We start from the raw sequence: 16160 nt of genomic DNA on the forward strand, positions 1-16160 counted from the left end.
TTAAAGTGTACACACGGCTTACTCTGTTTACTTGATCTGTGACTTTCATGTATTGTGTCTTCCTTGAAATATATTTGTTCAACTTGAATATATTACAAACAGAATTAAGGCTAAGTCACATAATGAACTAAATCTAGGGAGCATAACGCAAGAGTGAGAGAGTTAATCAGCACTCAAGTAAATATACAGGGCCTCCCAGAAATGTTGCAGTGAATTCTGTGGGGTTTTAGAGGGAACACTTCGAGGATAGGAACCATTGTCCGGAAAAGTCATCCGACGATGCTGCAGAGCATTGAAGTTATAAGTGCCGGAACCTGCCATCAGCTGACACCTGTGGCAGCAAATGTGACTTTCTATGCTGACGGACCTTACACAGAACGTCTCGCAATGTTGCTTGTTATTCAGTAATCGTGACTGATTGCCAGGACGACCAGTGGAGAAGATGGAGCTAGCTGTTGCGTAGAAAAGTCTTGTCCCCTGTGAATGTGATGCTCTGTCGCCTGTCTAGATGATGGTTTCAGACATGGGCATCCATCCACAGTTAATTTTTCTTCTGGAGCCCTGTAAGACCTCAGATGCTTTTCCAGTATACAGGAGAAAAGTAGACTGCAAATGGAAATCTGTGTCCAAAACCCTCATCCATCGAGCCAAGAGAGCATCACATTCATAGGGGACATGGCTTGTTAATGCAGCATCTAGCTCCACCGTCTCCACCGGCAATTGGCAATCAGTCATGATTACTGAATAACAAGCAACATTGTGAGACGTTCTGTGAATAACAAGTGACATTATGAGATGTTCTGCCTATGGTCCATCAGTGTACAAAGTCACATTTGGTTGCAAAGTGGTGGCATAGTGGCAGGCAACGGTGCCAATAATTTTGACACTCTGTAGTGTCATTAGATGACATTGCTAGACATGGTTTCCTATCCTAGATGTGTTCTTCAAGATACCCTCTAAAAGTCTTGGAAGTTTGTCACAATATTTCTGAGATGCTCTGTTTGTGGGGTAAAACATGTCAGAAAAGCAGTCTCAAATGAAAAGAAAAAGTGTATGCAATAGGTGGCACATGGCATTAATATGTATTCATTTGTGCAATTTCACATTCATTCATTCATTCATTCATTCATTCATTCATCCATCCATCATGTTCCATAGATCCCATCAAGAAGGAGAACCTTCAGGGATCATGTGGAAAGAGTCGAGGATTACAATTAACAAAAGACAAGTACCTCTCAAAAAGACAATCAGCATACTGCTATAGAGTCGAGGATTACAATTAAAAAAAGATAAGTAACTCTCAAAAAGACAATCAGCATACTGCTTTCACAATAAACTACCACTATACACGCATATGCCAGCTAAATTTAATGCAGCAAATTAGTAAGAAAGGTGCTACTTCAAACCAACAACAATAACAACAACAGCAACAACAACCACCCTCAAGTATACAACTGTCAATGTGGCAAGCATAATTTAGAAAGTGGACTACACTTAATTTTTGTGTGGCATAAACTAAGCTATTTGTTGTGACTCGCCGATCATTCAAAGCGCCGCCGCGCAATTACGCGCATCCTCTACGTGCGGCGCTGTCTGCCAGCCATGCAGCAGCTGCGCCACCTAAGCGGCCAGCCAAGTAGCGGCCGCTAGACTGGGACTCAGTGCTCATTCGATTGCTAACGTGTACACATGTCTTGCTTGTCAACTTACTCTGTGACTTATATGTGTTGTGTCGTTCTGAAATATATGTGTTAAACTTGACGTTACAATTGGTGACGAGGTAGTGGATTTTTCCTTTTCACCGTTGACCCACAGGTTTCCATGGCTACTGTCGAGCAACTATTGCAAAATCTCCTTGAACAGCAAATGCTTATAACAGCAGCGATTCGCGATTTTGTCGCGGCGTCAAATGCGGGGCGTTTCTCGTCGTTGGCTATACCTCCTTTTCCTCCATACGACGAGATGGCGGAAGACTGGTCTGATTATGAAAAACGTCTTTGACAGCACTTCTTGGCATTTCATGTCACGGACGAACAACCATGTAAGTCTCTGTTCCTTTCCTGGATTTCACCTCAAATGTATCAGTTGTTGTCGCAATTGGCTCCTTTGAAGGATCCTGCATCTTTGTCCTTTGCTGAAATGTTCTCACTTCTGTCTGCCTATTTTCAAAAGCAAACGCATGTGGTAGCCTCTCGTGTTGCCTTTTATAGTTGTCAAAAACAGCCACATCAATCCTATCGCGCTTGGGCTGCTGAACTTCACGGCCTCAGTCGAAAGTGTCAATTTGTTACTGACGTTCATAAAGAATCCTATGCCAATTCCATGGTACGGGATGCTATTATCCAGTTGGCGCCCGACAAAGAAGTTCGGCAACGGGCCCTTCAGTTGGCAAATCCGACTCTAAATGAAGTTCTCTCCATTGCGCAGTCTTTTGAAATTTCTCGCGCCACTGGGACGCAAATAGATGCGTGGGGTGATGTCGGGGAAATACAACCTCTGTGCACTGTTGACGACGCGTGCGATGCGTCCCCGCCGGCCGACGTGGCCGCAGTGCACTCCCACGCACAGCCTTGGTCTAACCGTAAACAACCCGCTAAGAAACTGCAGCAAAACCCCCGGCAACATCCTTCATGTCCGCGGTGTTTTACTAAACATTCACACGAGGATTGTCCCCAACGTTGGGCTGTGTGTCACAATTGCAAAAAGAAAGGTCATGTGTCTTCCATTTGCAAATCTGGCTGCATACATGATGTTCATGAACATGACGCTGATTCTGATTCTGTGTTGTCTGTCAATTGCACTTCTTCCCTTTCAGGGAAGTTATTCCTCACTGTCCAAATCCTTGGTCGAGATGTTCGTATGCAGGTGGATACCAGTTCTGCTGCCACTATAATTAATTCTCAGAAGTATCTTCAGTTGGGTTCTCCACTCCTGTCACCTGTCACTTGGCAATTACGGACATACAACAAACAGAAGATTTCTCTCTTGGGACAGTTTCATGCTGAGGTATCTTACAAATCAGTCATTCGCACTGTTCCCATATTTGTGGTCGACCAGAGCAACGCAGAAAATCTTTTTGGTTTCGATGCCTTTCGCGTTTTTGGGTTCTCCATAGATGACTCTGTCAATATTGTCTCTGATGCTATTCCTTATGCTCAACTGGATTCCTTGTCAATGACATTTTCGTCCCTTTTTTCTCCTGGGTTAGGCCGTACAAACAACTTTGAAGCTCATATCATGCTCAAACCCACTGCTCGGCCTAAGTTTTTTTGGGCTCGGTCCATTCCTGTGGCCCTTCGTGATCAGGTAAAACGGGAGCTGGATCGTCTCACTACTTCAAGGGTCTTGCTTCCTGTCACTTCCAGTGAGTGGTCCTCTCCTGTCGTTGTCGTTGCTAAGCCAAATGGTAATATTCGTCTCTGTGGCGATTTCAAAGCCACTGTAAATGCTCAATGGCTCATCGACACTTACCCTATGCCCCATCCTGAAGAACTGTTCACTAAACTTGCTGGAGGCCAGTATTTTTCTAAAATTGACCTGTCAGAAGCTTATCATCAACTTCCTCTCGATGCTGCTTCCCGGCAGTTTCTGGTCCTTAACATGCCTTTCGGCCTCTATCAATACCAACGCTTGCCACTCAGGGTTGCTAGCGCCCCTGCTCTCTTTCAGCGATTCTTGGAACAATTATTGCTCCCTGTCCCTGGGTGTATCAATTACATGGATGACATTGTTGTCACTGGCTCCACCACTGAAGAACATCTTCAAAATCTCCGCACACTTTTTCATATCTTACAGACTGCCGGTCTTAAGTGTAATCTTCAGAAATCACAATTTTTTCAGGCATCTATCACGTACTTGGGGTTTCAACTCTCTCGGGATGGTACTTGTCCGCTTCAGCAAACTGTCGCTGCGATCAATGCCCTTCCTCACCCTACATCTGTTAAGGAACTGCAGGCCTTCTTGGGGAAAATAGCATACTATCACAAGTTTTTACCATCTGCGGCTTCGGTGGCTCAGCCGTTGCATCACCTGTTGCATAAAAACGTGCCTTTTCACTGGTCCGCGTCATGCAATGTGGCTTTCCAGAAATTGAAGACTATGCTGAAACAGGCCCCATGCCTGGCTACTTATCGACCTGGCCAACATCTTGTTCTTGCCACAGACGCCTCTCAATACGTGGTCGGTGCAGTCCTTGCGCACCGTTTTTCTGACGGTTCGGAACAACCCATTGCTTATGCCTCCAAAACGCTCACGGATGCCCAACAAAAGTATTCTCAAATTGAGAAAGAAGCTTTGGCCATTATTTATGCTCTTCATAAGTTTGGTGTTTTTCTCTATGGCTCAAAATTTCATCTTGTTACGGATCACAAACCACTTGTTTCCTTGTTTCATCCATCAACGTCACTTCTCGACAAGGCTGCACACCGCCTCCAGCGTTGGGCTCTTTACTTGTCTCATTTCAATTAAGAGATTCATTTCTGGCCAACGGCTCAACATGCAAATGCTGATGCTCTGTCTCACCTTCCCATGGGTCCTGATCAGGCATTCGATAGGGACGAACTTTTGTGTTTCCGCCTGGATGTTGCCGAGCAGTGGACGGGTTCCCCATCACTGGGGACAGGCTGGCGGCTGCTACGGGTTCTGACCCTACCCTCTCCCGGGTTTTACGCTGTATTCAGAAGGGTTGGCCAGATCGCCCGTCCGCTAAGACTTCTGATCCATTGCGGAACTACTACGCTTTGCGCTACCGCCTCAAGGCTAGGGATGTGTGCTCCCTGCCGCCGTTGGATAAGCAGCTGCACCAGCAAGTCGTATACTCCTAGCCCACTCATTTGTTACATAGTTTAATTCTTAATTTCTTTGCATGTTTTTGGTACTTGCATTGTTTAATTCATAAATTTTGGGCGTATTATAGTATTTGAGAGTTGTAGCATCGCGTTTTAGTACCTGAATAGTGTAAAATCACGTTGTCTCCTTCCACCGCCGAGCAGTGTGTCAGCAGTGCGCAAGTAGCAGCATTACTGCATTTACTAGGCAATCTTGTATTTTAATAACCGTTTAAATTTTGTGTCAATTTGTTTGCGCTCTCTGTAGATTAGTTCAGACGTTCTTTGCACAACAGTTTTTGGCATGGATAGGGACTGCAACTGCTGTTTTCGGATGCAGGCTGAGTTGGCATCCCTTCACTCCCAGCTTCAGGCAGTGTTGGCTTCGGTCACACAGCTTGAGGCTGTTGCCAATGGGCATCACTGTGGGGGTCTGGATGGGGGTTTGTCAGGAATGGCCAGCTCGTCCCACGCATCCCCCGATCGGACTACGACTGTGGTTGCCCGGGATACTGCCCGCATCGAGGCTGATCCCTCACCTGTGGTAGAGTGGGAGGTCACCTCAAGGTGTGGCAGGGGGCGAAAGACATTCCGGAGGGCTGAACGGAAGGCCTCTCCAGTTTGTCTGACGAACTGGTTTCAGGCTCTGTCTCAGGCTGAAACTGATCTTCGGCCTGACATGGCTGCTTGTCCTGTTCCAGAGGTTGCCCCTCAGTCTGCAAGATCCAGGCAGTCGCAGAGGGTGGGCTTACTGGTAGTTGGGAGCTCCAACGTCAGGCGCGTAATGGGGTCCCTTAGGGATATGGCAGCAAGAGAGGGGAAGAAAACCAATGTGCACTCCATGTGCATACCGGGGGGAGTCATTCCATATGTGGAAAGAGTCCTTCTGGATGCCATGAAGGGTACGGGGTGCACCCATCTGCAGGTGGTCGCTCATGTCGGTACCTATGATGTGTGTCGCTATGGATCGGAGGAAATCCTCTATTGCTTCCGGTGGCTATCTGATTTGGTGAAGACTGCCAGTCTCGCTAGTGGGATGAAAGCAGAGCTCACCATCTGCAGCATCATCAACAGGACTGACTGCGGACCTTTGGCACAGAGCCAAGTGGAGGGTCTGAATCAGAGGCTGAGACGGTTCTGCGACCCTGTGGGCTGCAGATTCCTCGACTTGCGCCATAGGGTGGTGGGGTTTCGGGTTCCGCTGGATAGGTCAGGAGTCCACTACACACAACAAGTGGCTACACGGGTAGCAGGGGTTCTGTGTCGTGGGCTGGGCGGTTTTTTAGGTTAGATGGCCTTGGGCAAGTACAGAAAGGGCAACAGCCTCAACGGGTGCGGGGCAAAGTCAGGACATGTGGGGAGCAAGCAGCAATCGGTATTGTAATTGTAAACTGTCAAAGCTGCGTTGGTAAAGTACCGGAACTTCAAGCGCTGATAGAAAGCACCAAAGCTGAAATCGTTATAGGTACAGAAAGCTGGCTGAAGCCAGAGATAAATTCTGCCGAAATTTTTACAAAGGTACAGACGGTGTTCAGAAAGGACAGATTGCATGCAACCGGTGGTGGAGTGTTCATCGCTGTTAGTAGTAGTTTATCCTGAAGTGAAGTAGAAGTGGACAGTTCCTGTGAATTATTATGGGTGGAGGTTACACTCAATAACCGAGCTAGGTTAATAATTGGCTCCTTTTACCGACCTCCGGACTCAGCAGCATTAGTGGCAGAACAACTGAGAGAAAATTTGGAATACATTTCACATAAATTTTCTCAGCATGTTATAGTCTTAGGTGGAGATTTCAATTTACCAGATATAGACTGGGACACTCAGATGTTTAGGACGGGTGGTAGGGACAGAGCATCTAGTGACATTATACTGAGTGCACTATCCGAAAATTACCTCGAGCAATTAAACACAGAACCAACTCGTGGAGATAACATCTTGGACCTACTGATAACAAACCGACCCGAACTTTTCAACTCTGTATGTGTAGAACAGGGAATCAGTGATCATAAGGCCGTTGCAGCATCCCTGAATATGGAAGTTAATAGGAATATAAAAAAAGGGAGGAAGGTTTATCTGTTTAGCAAGAGTAATAGAAGGCAGATTTCAGACTACCTAACAGATCAAAACGAAAATTTCTGTTCCGACACTGACAATGTTGAGTGTTTATGGAAAAAGTTCAAGGCAATCGTAAAATGCGTTTTAGACAGGTATGTGTTGAGTAAAACTGTGAGGGACAGGAAAAACCCACCGTGGTACAACAACAAAGTTAGGAAACTACCGCGAAAGCAAAGGGAGCTTCACTCCAAGTTTAAACGCAGCCAAAACCTCTCAGACAAACAGAAGCTAAATGATGTCAAAGTTAGCATAAGGAGGGCTATGCGTGAAGCGTTCAGTGAATTCGAAAGTAAAATTCTATGTACCGACTTGACAGAAAATCCTAGGAAGTTCTGGTCTTACGTTAAATCAGTAAGTGGCTCGAAACAGCATATCCAGACACTCCGGGATGATGAAGGCATTGAAACAGAGGATGACACGCATAAAGCTGAAATACTAAACACCTTTTTCCAAAGCTGTTTCACAGAGGAAGACCGTACTGCAGTTCCTTCTCTAAATCCTCGCACACACGAAAAAATGGCAGACATCGAAATAAGTGTCCAAGGAATAGAAAAGCAACTGGAATCACTCAACAGAGGAAAGTCCACGGGACCTGACGGGATACCAATTCGATTCTACACAGAGTACGCGAAAGAACTTACCCCCCTTCTAACAGCCATGTACCGCAAGTCTCTAGAGGAACGGAAGGCTCCAAATGATTGGAAAAGAGCACAGGTAGTCCCAGTCTTCAAGAAGGGTCATCGAGCGGATGCGCAAAACTATAGACCTATATCTCTGATGTCGATCTGTTGTAGAATTTTAGAACATGTTTTTTGCTCGAGTATCTTGTCGTTTTTGGAAACCCAGAATCTACTATGTAGGAATCAACATGGATTTCGGAAACAGCGATCGTGTGAGACCCAACTCACTTTATTTGTTCATGAGATCCAGAAAATATTAGATACAGGCTCCCAGGTAGATGCTATTTTTCTTGACCTCCGGAAGGCGTTTGATACAGTTCCGCACTGTCACCTGATAAACAAAGTAAGAGCCTACGGAATATCAGATCAGCTGTGTGGCTGGATTGAAGAGTTTTTAGCAAACAGAACACAGCATGTTGTTATCAATGGAGAGACGTCTACAGACGTTAAAGTAACCTCTGGCGTGCCACAGGGGAGTGTCATGGGACCATTGCTTTTCACAATATATATAAATGACCTAGTAGATAGTGTTGGAAGTTCCATGCGGCTTTTCGCGGATGATGCTGTAGTATACAGAGAAGTTGCAGCGTTAGAAAATTGTAGCGAAATGCAGGAAGATCTGCAGTGGATAGGCACTTGGTGCAGGGAGTGGCAACTGACCCTTAACATAGACAAATGTAATGTATTGCGAATACATAGAAAGAAGGATCCTTTATTGTATGATTATATGATAGCGGAACAAACACTGGTAGCAGTTACTTCTGTAAAATATCTGGGAGTATGCGTGCAGAATGATTTGAAGTGGAATGATCATATAAAATTAATTGTTGGTAAGGTAGGGTACCAGGTTGAGATTCATTGGGAGAGTGCTTAGAAAATGTAGTCCATCAACAAAGGAGGTGGCTTACAAAACACTCATTCGACCTATACTTGAGTATTGCTCATCAGTGTGGGATCCGTACCAGATCGGGTTGACAGAGGAGGTAGAGAAGATCCAAAGAAGAGCGGCGCATTTCGTCACAGGGTTATTTGGTAACCGTGATAGCGTTACGGAGATGTTTTAACAAACTCAAGTGGCAGACTCTGCAAGAGAGGCACTCTGCATCGCGGTGTAGCTTGCTCGCCAGGTTTCGAGAGGGTGCATTTCTGGATGAGGTATCGAATATATTGCTTCCCGCTACTTATACCTCCCGAGGAGATCACGAATGTAAAATTAGAGAGATTAGAGCGCGCACGGAGGCTTTCAGACAGTCGTTCTTCCCGCGAACCATACTCGACTGGAACAGGAAAGGGAGGTAATGACAGTGGCACGTAAAGTGCCCTCTGCCACACACCGTTGGGTGGTTTGCGGAGTATAAATGTAGATATAGATGTAGATGGTGTTATCCTCCTTTCCACTGACAATGCTTCGCTGGATGTTGTGGTACCTGCGTCTTTGCGTGCTTCGGTCTTGCGCCTCCTTCACCAAGGGCACTGGGGTGTGTCTCGCACAAAATCTCTGGCGTGCCGTCATGTGTACTGCCCTGGCATCGACTCTGAAATAGCACACATGATCGCTGCCTGCGGCCCTTGTGTGTCACAGGCCGCTGCCCCGAAGTCATCTTTGTCACCGTGGCCTTTGCCTGAGAGAGCGCATTCATGCTGACTTTGCGGGACCCTTTTTAGGTACTTATTGGCGCCTCGTAATTGACGCCTACTCTAACTTTCCTTTCATTGTCCGTTGCACATCGCCTACCACCGCGGCAACCACCACTGCTCTCGCCCGCATTTTTTCTTTGGAAGGCCTCCCCTCTACTCTTGTTACTGATAATGGTCTGCAATTTGCATCTTCCGAATTTGCGGATTTTTGTGCTCGTCACGGCGTTATGCATGTCACGCCCCGCCGTTCCATCCACACTCCAACGGTGAGGCTGAACGACTGGTCTGCACATTTAAGGCTCAGATGCGAAAACTTCTGACTTCTTCTGCTGCTGATGATGCGCTTCTCCAGTTTCTGGCGTCTTACCGTTTCACCCCCATGGGCGACCACAGAATCTTACATGGCCGACAGCCCCGCACGCTACTTCATGTTCTGCGGCCTTCCACCTCACGGCCACGGGTGCCTTCAATTAGCCGGTTCACCGCCGATGACCTTGTCTGGGTACGGGGATACGGCAGGCGGCCAAAATGGAGCCCAGGCCGCATCTTACGACACCGTGGCAGACGCCTGTATGAAATCCAGATGGACATGGGTGTTGCAGTGCGTCATTCAGACCAGCTTCGGCCTCGTGTGCCGGCAACACCTGTTCTGAATGCCGCTACACCACCTTCGGCTCTACCTGACGCTCGGGATCTTGGCATCTCTCAATACTCACAACGCAGCCCTCTCACCGTCATCGCAATGCCAGCACAAGAACGGACGCCACCAGGAGACGTGCCCATCCAGGAGCCGGATGACCATGCTCTGTCAGAGCTAATCTACTCGCCTCCTCCTCCAAGGGACGCCGACACATCGCCCATGTCTCCTGTCATATCAACTGGACTTGCACACAACGGGCAGATTGGTGCGTGAGGCCCCAGCAGATTCGACCCCTACGTCTCCTGTCATCTCGACCCGTTATCATCGGGGACACTTCCGTCCATGCGGGACGCCTCCTCCTCGAGACTTTACGGCGAGTCAAACAACGCCTATGGACGTTAGCCATCTCCAGGACACCTCCATCAAGACCAGTGCAACAATTTCAAAGGGGGGAAAAGTGTTGTGACTTGCCGATCATTCAAAGTGCTGCCGCACAATTACGCGTGTCCTCTATGTGCGGCGCTGTCTGCCAGCCATGCAGCAGCTGCGCCACCTAAGCGGCCAGCCGAGCAGCGGCCGCTAGACTGGGACTCAATGCTCATTCGAATGCTAACGTGTACACATGTCTTGCTTGTCAACTTACTCTGTGACTTATATGTGTTGTGTTGTTCTGAAATATATGTGTTAAACTTGACGTTACAACACTATTGTTCACATTTTTCTATGCTGTTATTTGTTTCAATTCGCTGCTGCGTCTACTGATTGTTTCCCAGCCTTACTCTAGGTTTTTGATGTCAGTCTACAGCATTTGCGCGATGCATAGAATTGTCAGTTAATGGCAATGACTTGACCTTTCATTTGTAATGTACTGTAGACTATTGTACGTATCTTACAACTTTTTGTTAGCTTTTGATCAACTTGAAAAAATCGAAAGCTTTACACTAAGACGACAAAAGTCATTGGATAGCAATATGCACTACAAACAGTGGTAATATCGCATACTCAAGGTATAAAAGTGCAGTGCATTGGCAGAGTTGTCATTTGTACTCAGGTGATTCATGTGAAAAGGTTTCCAATATGATTATGGCCGCATGAGGGGAATTAACAGACATCGAACGTGGAATGGTAGTTAGAGCTAGAGGCATGGGACATACCATTTCAGAAATCATTAGGAAATTCAATATTCCAGTAGCCACAGTGTCAAGAGTGTGCTGAGAATACCAATTTCCAACCTTTACCTCTCACCACAGATGTAATGGCCAAAGACCTTCACTTAATGCCTGAGAGCAGCAGTGTCCGCATAGAGTTGTCAGTACCACAAGACAAGCAACACTACATGAAATAATCACAGAAATCAATGTGGGATGTACAGTGAATGTGTACATTTTGCTAATACCGTGACATCGCTTGCAGCGCCTCTCGTCGGTTAGTGACCCTAGATAACTGGAAAACTGTGGCCTGGTCAGACAATTCCTGAATTCAGTTGATAAGAGCTGATGACAGGGTCCAAGTGTGGTGTAGACTCCATGAAGCCATGGACCTAAGTTGTCAGCAGGGCACTGTGCAAGCTGGTGGTGGCTCCATTACGGTTTGTGCTTTGTTTTCTTCGAATGGACTGGGTCTTCACGCCCAACTGAAGTGATCACTGACTGGAAATGGTTACATTTGTCTACTTTTAGGCCATTTGCAACAAACAACAACAGAATTTTTATGGATGACAGTGCACCATGTCACTGGCCACAACTGTTCGTGATTAGTTTGAAGACCATTCTGGACAATTTAAGCAAATTATTTGGCCACCCCGATCACCCGATATGAATCCCATCAAACATTTATGGGACATAAAGCAGAAAATCCTGCACCAGCAACACTTTCACAATTCTGGACGGCTATAGAGGCAGCATACGAGAGCTGTTCAAATGTAAGGTGACTTTTCAAATTGCGCGGGCAACGTACATTCGATTATCAATCTTTTTTTGGTATGTTGGTACAAATGTCTCGAATATATGTTCACAATTTCAAGCGTACAGCATACTTTGTTGTTTTTGACAGGTAGAAAGGAGAAACATGTTTTAGTGTGCTTGGCGATTTTTGATTATTATAAAAAATGGAGCAAGAATTTGCATCAAATTTTGTGTGAAAAATGTAATCAAGTGCTCTAAAACACTTGAAAGTTGACAGTGGCATGCAGTGAGTCTGCTCTAAGTAAAAAATGTTTACAAGCAGTACAAGCTCTTCCAAGATGGCTGAGAAGATGCCAATGACGAACCTCACTCAGGACACCATAACACATCAACAACAGCTGATAACTTCTAAGCTGAGAAGAAAATTCTTTTGGTAACTCATCGAACTACTGTAAGAGAAGTCGCTGAGGACATTGGCATATTGGTCGGCTCATGTCCTGCAATTTTTTCAGATGTTTTGGGCATGAGACATGTGTCAGCAAAGTTTGTTCCAAAACTTCTCAATTCTGATCAGATGAACCATCCTATAAGCATAGCTCAGAAGCTCTTGAATGACGTCAATGATGATCCTGATTTGATCAAAAGGGTAATAACTGGTGACGAAACATGGCTTTACAGTTATGACATCGAAACCAAAGCCCAATCGTCCCAATGGAAGTGTCCCAGAGTGCCAAGACTGAAAAAAGTATGCCGAGTTCGATCAAATGTCAAAGTTTTGCTAATTTTTTATTTCAATTTCTGTGGCGTAGTGCATCATGAATTTTTGCCTCAAGGTCATACAGTCAATAAGGAGTACCACCTTGATGTTATGCACTGTTTGCGAGAAGCAATACACAAAAAATGTCTGGAATTGTGGAAAAACAATTCATGGCTTTTGCATCATGACACTGCAACTGCTCATTCATCATTGCTTTTGAGAGATTTTTTGGCCAAAAACAACATGACAATCATGCCTCAGCCACCATATTCATCAGATTTGGCACTCTTAGACTTTTTCCTGTTCCCACAACTGAAGAGACTTGTGAAATGATGAATATTTTCAATTATTGAGGAAATAAAAACTTCATCGCTGGAAGAACACATGGCTGTACCAAAAAAAAGTACTTATGAGAAGTGCTTCAAGGATTGGAAAAAGCTTTGGCACAAGTATCTGAGGGGTATTACTTTGAAGGGGACAACATGAATATTGATGGATAAATAAATATTTTTATACAAAAATATCAAGTCACCTTACTTTTTGAACACACCTCATAGTTCATTATTCCTTCAGTGGACTTTCAACAACTTGTTCTCCATGTCACATCAATCTGCAGTGCTATGCCAGGTAAAGAGATCCAACACAATATTAGAAGCTATTCAATGACTTGTGTCACCTCAGTTGCTTCCAAAATGCAAGCATTGTATTTTACAGTTTTTTGGATTCTGCAGTAATGTTGTGTGATGACCTGTAATACCCCATATATTCAACTTTTTTTAAACTTATGTTTTTAGATTATGTTACTATTTATCATTAAGAAGTTGTTATTGTTTGTTTCAGTGGTGGAAGTGGGAAGGAAGTTATAAGCAGGTTCTCTACTAATTTTGAAAACAACGGGACATTCTACACAGACAGCAATGGCAGGGAGATGATAAAACGAATAAGAAACTATCGTCCAACTTGGGATGTGAAAGTAAAGGAACCTATTTCTGCAAATTATTACCCTGTCACAACAAAAATTGTAATCAATGACAATAAAACAAAACAACATCTAGCAGTTTTCACAGACAGATCTCAAGGTGGAACCAGTCACAGAGATGGAGAATTAGAGTTAATGGTATGCATGATCATCACTTTATTAGATGGGCATAGTAAAAAGTTTCTTTATTTCTAAAATGTTACCCTTCTCCTGGTAGAATGTGAGAGACTCAGTTCCATGCCAGAGCATCGGCTACCGCATGCAGAAAATCTGATATTTCATGGTGCTTGAAAATTGCAATAAAATTATACAGAAACAGTGTGCTTTACCAGAACTCAAACAGAAACTTATGCCCTTTCACTGGCAGCATTTTATCATCTATCCTTCAATCACACCAGGCAGTCTGCATGACAGCATCTCTTGTGCTGCAGTTACCACGATACTATAGAAACATATCTGGGACAAACTACAACATTGAGAATAGTTTGTGGCAGCCCAATGATGAATATTCTATTAGAACTTCCACTCATTAGCAGACCTTTCATTGAAATGTGTGATGGACTGGAAATGTTTGGTATACAACGGCTCAAGTGTTGTTTTCTGTGGTGGCACTATAAAAACAGTGGCGGCTGCTGTGAAAGAACACAAGAGCATGTGAACACCCTAATGTTTGACACCTTGAGGATTTATTGGTTATTTTTCTTTGAATGCTGTTAAACATAATGTAGATGTGTAATCTGAAATACAAGGCACTAAATCTTCTATGCTGTGCTACATATTGCTCCCCTAAACATGGTGAAACTTGGCCTCAGGGTCATAAGCACACCTTCCCTTGTGCTCGTTTTAAGGAGCTTTTATGCATGTGCAACTGGCATGATATAATTGCGTTACGTGGCAAATACATACGAATTTGATAGGCAATTACATGGTACACAGTGTGCACTGCTGGCGTTTACCAGTCAACTACGAGTTTACGTCAATGCCACCAGGTGTAGCACACTGCAGCAGACTTTCATCTACATTTGCTTGGATAAATTCCGCTAGGCAGTAGCACACGTCACAGATATGCAAATTCCCTCATTATATTGTAAAATTAGATTGGATATCTGTATATGTTGTAGTTATACTGATAGCAAAAGCTATTTTGTGGGATTCTGATTGAGATATAGTACATTAAGTTTTGGATTTTATCCTACAGTAATCCATATGAGCTATTGAGAACTAAAAAGCACATCATCATCGATTGTGAGACTGTTGCATTTATTCATGCTTGTGACACCTGTTGATCTTACGGTGGGTCAGGTTTATCTGTACTGTAGGCCCACATTGTATGTGTATCTGAGCATTCATGAAAAACTTTCTCACTGGTTTCTCTGATATTAATTTTTATATGTGGGGTTGAAGACGGTGTGCTTTTGCCTCTTATGGCTCTCAGTGCCTCATTCGAATTCTACTCAAGTGACCTTGTTTGTAGAGAGTACTACTTGAATTTAATCATTTCCGCAAACAGCAGTTTGTGTTTGGAGTTGGTTGTCTTCTGTGCACAAATTGGCTCTCCTCTGGAGTATCAACATGAACTCCACTGAACCTGTATTAAGCGCCATTACCAGGAAAAGTTAGCTGCAAAGAAACTATGGCATTCCAAACCAGATCCTTTGTCTGAGAAAGTGACAAAATCAAATAAGCTGACTGCAAGCGAACATTTAACGAAGAAGTGTATAATAGGCATAAGTTGTTTTGTCAGTGCAACATAAGAATGCCTGATTTTCTGCCCAGAAGTTAATTCGTTAACTAATACATGAATTAGACATCTTGTACATTTGTCAGAAAAAATAAAAAAGCACTAAAACTCCCACTTACACAAAAATGTGAAACAGAGAGTAGCAAAAGACATTGTTTCAAATGAATTCGCAATTGCAAATGGGGACTACCATCAGCTGTAGAATGGAATAACGATCATGAAAATCTGTGCTGTACAAGGACTCAAACCCGTATTTTCTGCTTATCGCAAGTGGTCGCCTTACCATTTGACTATCCGTTCATGACTCACGGCCAGTCTCAAACTTCCCTATATTGTCAACCATGTGTCTTTGACCTGAACTTGTACATCCATTATGTATATTCTCTTACAGGTCAGACGTACTTGAAAGTCGCATGCATGCATGTCCGAAGAAACAAGCACTGTGGTGACCACAGCCATTACGGAGCTCATCAAATGAATTTGCAGTTGTGAAAATCTGCCAATACTGGGCAAGCGACTTTCAAATACAATGTCTGAGCGGTACAGAAATTACAAAATGGATGTATGAGTACATGTCATAGGCGCATGATTGGTGAAAGATGGAAGTTTGGGTCTAGCCGTGATTCCTGCACAGATAGCCAAATGGTAAGGTGACCGCTCAGTATAAGTAGCAAATCTGGGTTCAAGTCCCAGTCCACCACAAATTTTCATGATCGTCATTCCATTCTATAGTTGATGGTAGCCCTTATTCGCAATTGCGAATTCATTTGATGTGTTTCGTAATGGCTGTAGTCGCAGCAGTGCATTTGCATCATAATCAGAATAACACAAGCACTGCAATATCATATAAACAATATTTTGTTCTTGCCATAAACTTTAC

At 44.3% G+C, this 16160-nt stretch overlaps 1 protein-coding gene across 1 annotated transcript in view; it reads left to right on the forward strand.

Moving 5' to 3' along the window:
- The window catches only part of LOC126456031 (lysosomal alpha-mannosidase-like), a 189152-nt gene that overhangs the window by 143048 nt on the left and 29944 nt on the right, over nucleotides 1–16160 (forward strand). Inside the window, exon 13 of the mRNA XM_050091790.1 lies at nucleotides 13401–13677. Within this exon, the coding sequence (XP_049947747.1) occupies nucleotides 13401–13677 (277 nt within the window). The remainder of the gene's footprint in view (nucleotides 1–13400; nucleotides 13678–16160) is intronic.

Source organism: Schistocerca serialis, chromosome 1 (assembly GCF_023864345.2).
Source record: "Schistocerca serialis cubense isolate TAMUIC-IGC-003099 chromosome 1, iqSchSeri2.2, whole genome shotgun sequence".
NCBI classification, from domain to species: Eukaryota; Metazoa; Arthropoda; class Insecta; order Orthoptera; family Acrididae; genus Schistocerca; species Schistocerca serialis.